This window comes from Erigeron canadensis, chromosome 5 (assembly GCF_010389155.1).
Source record: "Erigeron canadensis isolate Cc75 chromosome 5, C_canadensis_v1, whole genome shotgun sequence".
NCBI lineage: Eukaryota > Viridiplantae > Streptophyta > Magnoliopsida > Asterales > Asteraceae > Erigeron > Erigeron canadensis.
In genome coordinates this window covers 25,319,823-25,328,084 of record NC_057765.1, presented here as the reverse complement: position 1 = coordinate 25,328,084, position 8,262 = coordinate 25,319,823, and the positions used below count along the sequence as shown (strand labels likewise).

Sequence of the window (8,262 nt, the reverse complement as noted above, 5' to 3'; positions counted from 1 at the left end):
AGATCAAATGCCAGTGAATTCATTGCAACATTTGATGACTTTGGCTATAAATAGCACTTGAAGAAAATCATTTGAGGTGTGCTCAGGAGAGGGTTCTCCACACCATTTAGTTTTAGTTGTATCTTGAGCACAACACTTCACTAAAAGTCATTGTTCATTAGTTGTAATTTGTAAAATCAAGTTTGTTACGTTAAACTCTCAAGTTTTCTCTAGTTAAAGTTTAGTTCATTCAGTTAATAATTGTCAGAAGATTGTTTGTTGAAGTTATTTTTAGAAGTTAATAATAAATTCGATTTCGATAAAAGTTATTGTGCGAAAAGTCTCATCAAGTTTAGTTAAAATTCACCAAAATTTAGTTTTAGTTATTGGTATTATTTTCAAGATACAATTGGGTAGATCACAAGGGTTTAGTGGACAAACCGTTGGGATCTCATTTTGAATAGAAGTTAATTGTCCTTAATTTACCATTTTAAGGTTAGAATCTCATTTTAACTTATTAGTTTATCAATTGGATAGTCATGACAGTCTGATTATAAACTGAGGGTTGAAAACAATTTTTGGTTACAAAGATCAAACAAACTCTTTTTCGTTAAAAATAGTTGAAAAACTATTTTTAGGCTGTAATGACCTTAAGATTTATCTTTTGGTCCTCTTACGCCAAAATTTACTTTTCAGTCATTTAATAGCTTTCAAAAGATCACTTGTAGTTTGTTAAGCAACGTGACAACTCGGTCACAACCCCCCCCCCCCAACTTTACACTTTCATTTTTAGACTAAAGTTAATATCGTTATTAACTACTAAACTAATTCTCTTGGACGATCCTGGACTTACTACTAGCTATACTATATGCGACGGGGTACACTGCCCGTGTGTGTAATATAATTATTAGTATATCCTTGTTTTATAAATTTAAAACTTGGGTGATTTTTACGAGCAAAACGATTGAATAAAATATGCACTAAAATACACGCATCAATGTGTTCATTTTCTAATGGTTAAAACAACTATCTAGTTAAATATGTTTATATAACTTGTGTAAGTATATAAAATGTATACTAGCTTTTTATAAACTAAATGATAATACTTATTAAGGATTAAATATCTAGTAGAAAGTGATGATGTGTTCAAAATATGGTGGTGCAAGAAATATCTAGTAAAAAGGATTAATTCCATAGTTTTTAACCTCCTTACTATTCATGGGATTTATTTAAATCTTTCAATTTTTCAAGTGTGTTATATTGTGAATTAAAAATCATATTAGAGTGTTAAAACACTAGATATTAGGTTCTACAAAGTCTTAAGTTCATATGAGAAAGATTCATGTGAAAAATAAACGTTTTACGAATTTTCACGGTATATAACATTTATATTTTATTTTATTTTTCCTAGTTGCTCATCATCAAGGTTTTTAGGGTTGCTATGGACGTTTATTATAATTTTTTTCACATCACAATCAAATAAAAGTTTAACACACACTAAATTATTTGATTAAGCTTCAATTAATTCATAGTTAGGAAAAGACTAACTTAATAATCTTTTAATTAAAAATTTTTGTTAACCCGATTTTGACGATTGTCACATTGCCAATGGGCCACCAATCCCATTGGCTTTTAAATCATATTTTTGATTTTTACTTTTTTTATACCATTTTCTTTTGTTTAATGTCTTACGTTGTTATCAAATCATAACTTTATATAGGAATTTTATCAATAAACGTAATAAATATAAAAAAGGATAATGTTTATATCCTTAATATATATAATTTTTATTTTATTTATTTAGAGAGTAGAAAAAATCAAATATTAAAAAAATTGATAAAAAACAAAACACAAGAAATCATTAAATCAAATGCAAACAACCCAATCACCAGCCAAAATGAATAAAATTCAGACCACAACCCATTACAATTGTGTTAAGCCACTAGCACCTTAAGAGCCTACTCTTTAGCAAATTTCATTTGTTCAGCTTAAAAAGAAATAAAGTTTTTTAATCCGAGTAAGTGAGCTATATATACACTGTATGAGATTTGTCGTTAAGGGTATTTATTAAGAGTAGCTGATGGGATTGATAAGTCATACAAGGTACTATGTCGTAGGGGTGATCGATGATGTGGCGATCTATATAATTGGACCATTTTAATCGTCTTGATTGCGTAGTAGGCTGGAAAAAAAAACTAAAATTTCTTTTTATTTTTTTTGACTTGGGTTAACTAAAACGAAAATGAAAAAACTGAAAAAAAAAAAATTTAAAAAAACAAACTAAAAAAATAAAAATGGAATATTTTTTACTCTCTCCTTAAGGTGTGTACCATCTCTCTTATTCTCTATCATATAGTTATAATATAATATTTTGTAAAAAATACTTATATCCAGATAAAAGGCCAACTCAAATTATGTATGTAGTTAGTATTATTAGTTAAGTAATTTAATACTGTATTATTTATATGGAAATATAAACTTTAAACAAAATATTTAATTTATATTCTATGCTAATATAAATTGTACAAAGTTGGAGTTTATATGAATAAATTTTGAGTTGTTTGTTTTTTTTTTTTTTTTTTTGACATAACACAAGTAGTGACTCCAATTTGTCAATCTGGACGTTTGTGTGCCACTTACCACACATGTGTTCTGTTACATGATCCTTTACAAACTTTTTAATAGGTGGAACATAACGAACCTCACAAAAAAATGCTCCTTCCTATTACTCCCCAATTCATCCAATATTCACCTTCACACCATCGTCGTCACCGGCCACAATTACTCATCAAGAACACCCTCAAAAAACCCACAACTATCTTCCTAGCCACCGCGGCATCAGCCGTATTGATACTATCTAGCACCATGGGTGGTGCAATAGCCTTTGAGCCAAGAAACCCGCCTTCGGATGCAGCAGAAACACTTTCAAACATACCACAAATGTTGTCTGGAGATTGTGAACAAGGACTAGATGGAGATTGCAAGAAAGCTAGGATACAAAAGCCGAAATCAAGGAAAGCGGAATCTTGTACTATAAAGTGTGTGACTACTTGTATACGTGGTGGAGATGGGTCGCCTGGTGAAGGACCGATAAATGTACGAAAACCGTTGGTTGTTTTTAAACCAGGGTTTAGGAGTAGACATTATTGTTTGGTTGAGTGTTCAGATATTTGTAATTTGATTAAAGATGGAGATGATGGTCCATAATATGACTCTAATGTAATATATAGTCATTTTTATGATTTATTGATGAACATTGTTTATAGAGGATATTTGATATAATGTATTGAAACACAGAAATTTAATTAAGGTTAATAATCTAGAAAATATTGTCTATGGGTCCAAAAAAGCATTGTCTTTGTTATCATTTGTAAATGTGGTGAGGAAGATGGTGATTTGATATGATGATCTACAAGATTAAGATTTTATAAAGATGCAAGAATGGAATTCGAGAAAAGTATGAAATCCGACAATCTTTGGTGATGATTTCTGATTGATTTCACTTTCTTTTTTGACGGCCCCCGACCATCCGTCCAAAGGTGAGGGACTGCTCAAACCATGATAATCGTTATCATAACGGCCGGGTCCCATTACATCCTCGCTGAGCAGGCATCGAAGGAAAAACCACTTGATGTCCCCATACACTTTAGTTGGTATCTACTATTTAGGGATATTTGATTTCTTAAGCAAGTTCATGGTTAGGCTCACAAGATCACAATAGGATTGCAAAACTCTGTTAAGTCTTGTATCTCTAAATTTGAATTTCATTTAGTGATTGATAATCTACACATTTGCAAACTTTTTTTTTTCCTTGTAAAAGTAAACAAAGCAAATGGACATTCATGATTCATGTATTATTTTGAAAAAGAAAACTAGCAAATGGGCAAACAGCAAACTATAATCCAAGACATCTTAGTTATTGGTGGAACGTGACCAAAGGTCACCAAACTACACATGTAATGGACTAATCAGTGTACATGTACATGGTTAAATGTTGGACGAATAGGATCAGAATATAAAACAATTAGATGGAGTACCTTTCGTATATGATTTGAATGTGTTATACTCGATCTACATGACCTGGGTATTTTTCTAAAAAAACTGTTCACTCTTAAATCATATAGGCCCATGCTTTATCACAACAGACTTTCTCTGTTATACACTTATACCCCAAGTATATATGGGCTCAAAATATGTGATGTCCATAGACTTATGGGTGTGTTATCTTTATTCCTTAATCCTTATACATATACTGATATACATACTTTTGGGTATTGGAATGAGTTTGGGATGTAATTGAATTATTTCAAATACTAAAAAGGAAGTTACGGATTACGTGTAAAGAATAATAACGGGCTACTTTATTTTCTTTGGGCTTGTTTTATTTTCTTAATGGGCCAAATATCAGAAAGAAAATTACGGATTTTACGTGCAAAGAATCGTAACGGGCTACTTTATTTTCCTTGGGTTCGTTTTATTTTATTAATGGGTCAATTTCATTTGTTTTGGCCCGTTTCTATTTATTAAATTGTGGGCTTCAGATTAGGCCACATTTTTTTGGGTGACCATTTTTGTTTTTTATTTTCGGGCGTTCACATTTCTTTTGGACCTTATATTTTTGATCATTTAAGTTATTTTTATTTTTGTTTGCAAAGAAGACTTAGGCCATGTTTTTTTTTTATTAATAAACTTAATGCATTCAGTCAAATTTTATGTTTTTTTTTTGCTTAATATACAAAAATAACCGTCAATTACCTATTTTTTACTTAATGCATTCAGACATTATTTATACATTCAGCACTTAATGATTAAAAAAGAAAACATGCCCTTAATTGGATATAATCATTTTTCTAAGTTTGTTATAGTTTTAAGATTATCTCATCTTATTATAAGTGAACTATTACATAATATATATATATATAGACACATATATAAGGTAACACTCCGGTATGAACACTCTTAAAATAAGAATGGTGAGAGCACTTAAAAACATCATTTTGATGCATTAAAAGTCCATAGAACTAACATAGTGCATAACTAATTAATTATCATTATTTAAGTGTTTAACAACACATTGATCCGTTGAAATCGAAAAAAACACGTTTTTTGTTAGATGCATGATTTTGATTAATATGCATCCAAGATGGATGCACAAAATAAAAAAACATGATTTTCTCGATTTTGACAGATCAATGTGTTGTTAAACATTTAAATAACGATAATTAGTTATACACTATGTTAGTTTTATGGAACTTTAATGCATCAAAGTCTAGTTTTTAAGTGTTCTCACTGTGTTCAAATTTTAAGGTTATTCTTATTTGATTGTCCAACTCAATATCTTATAATATAAGTCATCTTTCTTCAAAGGCCGTTACCGTGTTCAAACTTTAAGGTTGTTCTTATTTGATTGTCCATATATATATATATATATAATAGTAGCGGATACGCTTCAAATATATATACACGTAATCATCTCCGAATATAAATTCACAATACTCATTAGTTTTCCGTTTATTTCGATTGATGTTTCTTATTGTAAATTATTTTTCGTTTCAATTTCTACTTTCAATGATTTTGGAAATAATTTTGCAATACTCATCACTTTCTATTATTATTTTGTGTTTTTTATTTCATATTTTTTTACTTTCATACTTCTTATCTTTTAGAGTTTATATACTCATCACTTTCTATTATTATTTTATGTTTTTTAATTTTATATTTTTTACTTTCATACTTCTTATCTTTTAGAGTTGATATAATTTCTTAATATCTTTGAAATTATTCTATCAAATTTCTTTAATTTATAATAGCTTCTTCATTAAAAGATTAATATCAACTAATATTTTTAAAAACATGTTCTAAATTTTATATCGTACGAAACACAATAAATATAAAGTCTCTCGAGCTCCTTGAAATTTATAAGGAAAGTTTTATCACTTTATGTATAGTATATGATCAGAACTAAAATTGGCAATAACAATACAGTAACGATAACCCATAAAGAAAATTTCCTTGAAACAGGTGTTTACGTACGTAGGATACATATTCGAGATATGAACGAGTCATAAGTGTTGAATGAATAAATAACCATTAACCATTAGGGACAATGTAAAAGTACATGATAGAGATGCGTCAGGTACTGCTCAACTTAACGTGCAAGACTGAGTCACTTTCTCGTTTAAATTGAACTACCACGGGTCTCTCCTTCTAGAGGCACTGCAGTAGATTTAATCCTTTATGGGTCAATGTGATATAATTAAAAAGATATCGGCGGCAATCTGTTTCGTCTGGAGTTGGTCTTTTAAGGAAGAACTCGAATGCAACGGTATTGGAAGCAACAAAAAATTCTGCTAGTGAGGAGTTTCCGGCCCTTATCATTTCATTGCATTTTGTATAGGTGTACCAAAGCTCAATTTTGTGTGGTCTCTATGACTTATTAGTTCTTGTCATATGTTGTAACTTGGTTTCTTTGCTTTCGATTAGGACTGACATTTTTGATGAATTTTAATATGGTAGAGACTAGAATGACAATTATTATAAATTAATCCCCGGGTGTTTATATATGTCCCAATAATTAGTGTTTTTGTTAAGCTATTTTCCCTTATCTCAGAAACTAATTAACATTTGAAAAAAATATGATAAGACTAAAATGACAAATTATTATAAAATTTAAACATCATGTTCATTTGAAAAAATAAATGTAAGGCATTAACCAGTTCGTGGTTTGACTTCTTATGAAGTACTCGAGAATTGTTCATAGCTTTCTTTGAACTTTTCATACAAGTAGAAAATCTAAACCTATAAAACGAGACAATGAATTAACCACTCATCTCAACTTAAAAAAAAAAGAAATTTGTATCTAACTTCAATAATCCAACAAAATTTGCTAGCAGATTTACACAATCATGAGCTTCTCTAGGATCCATATCATGATCACTTTTTTACTTATTGTGTCCATTCCTTATGCAGTTTCAATTACTTTCAACTTACCAAATATCGGTCCACAGCATTTGAACCGTGAAATACAAGTTAATGGAAGTTATATCTCTGATGGTGGACTACAATTGACCCCAAATGAGATTGGTTCAGATCGAACCCAAAAGGCAGGACAAGCCATATACTATAGACAACTTCGCCTTTGGGACAATTGTACTGGTGAGTTAGCAAGTTTTAGTACCAATTTTACATTTGTGATCGATTCGAATGGGGCTACAAATTATGGTGATGGCCTTGCATTCTTTCTTGCTGAGAAAAACTCTGTGATCACAAAGGGTGGAGCAATGGGACTTCCAATTGATCCCATCACCATTAACGCCACAAACAGATTTGTTGCGGTGGAGTTTGATACTTATTATAATAGGTGGGACCCGTTACCCTCTAACACTTCTCGAGTTGCCGATCATGTGGGTATCAGCATTAGCTCACTTACTTCTGTTAGGACTCAGAGTTGGTTTAGCGATATAACTCGTGGAAGAGAGTGTCAAGCTTGGATTACATATGATTCGGTCTCCAAAAATCTTAGTGTTTCCTTCACTGGTTATCGAAACAATACAATCGTACGTCAAGATGGACTTGTTTACAAAGTTGATCTCAGAAATGAGTTGCCTGAATGGGTTATTTTTGGATTTTCTGCTGCAACTGGAGCTAGTTTTCAGAGAAATACCATCATATCGTGGTCATTCACTAGTTCTATCTAAAGATGCACCATTGCGAGCCTTGCAAAAATACCATTTAAAGTTGTTTAATGCATGATTTCGTTGATTTTGACATATTTGTAAACTTTATCATTATTATTATTATTATAGTCGTTTGTGGATTTCCTTTTATAGACATTATGATGCTTTTAGAAACACCATTTAAAGTTGTTTAATGATTCTGTTATGACTTTAATGACGTTTCCGCATATAAGTGGTTTCGCTTTTATACTGGGTGACCTAAAACATTTGCTGTTTAAGAATTTTACATCTTTCGATGAAAGGTTGAGTTAACCAGAAACACATTTTGCATGACGGGACTCCCAAAAGATGACAATCCCAACTCAATCTCACCTACGCAACGATCCTGTGTACACTCAACAAGGTCTTGGCTAGTAGGATTGGACGATCCTATGAGCGCTATCCTGCTTGAATATTATGTACTTTGACTGAAAAAACCTCATTTGGAGGTTAGCCTCAGATTTTGTAGACATATCTTTATGTTAGCAGTTTACAACCCAAGCCTTCATGATTGTTTTAATCCTCATATCACGATCAAAGGTGAAATCAACTTGCAAACTCTCATAAT

General features: G+C 30.9%; 2 protein-coding genes across 2 annotated transcripts; both read left to right on the top strand.

The window, feature by feature from the left end:
* The first annotated feature begins 2,645 nt into the window (after positions 1–2,645).
* LOC122600712 lies at positions 2,646–3,225 on the top strand. Its single transcript, XM_043773464.1, has one exon. The coding sequence runs from the start codon at positions 2,692–2,694 to the stop codon at positions 3,184–3,186; it is 495 nt and encodes a 164-aa protein (XP_043629399.1). The 5' UTR covers positions 2,646–2,691; the 3' UTR covers positions 3,187–3,225.
* Positions 3,226–6,884: 3,659 nt separating this feature from the next.
* Positions 6,885–7,676, top strand: LOC122601413 (lectin 11-like). Its single transcript, XM_043774175.1, has one exon. It carries the CDS (start codon positions 6,885–6,887, stop codon positions 7,674–7,676), a length of 792 nt encoding a protein of 263 aa, XP_043630110.1.
* The last annotated feature ends 586 nt before the right edge of the window (positions 7,677–8,262 follow it).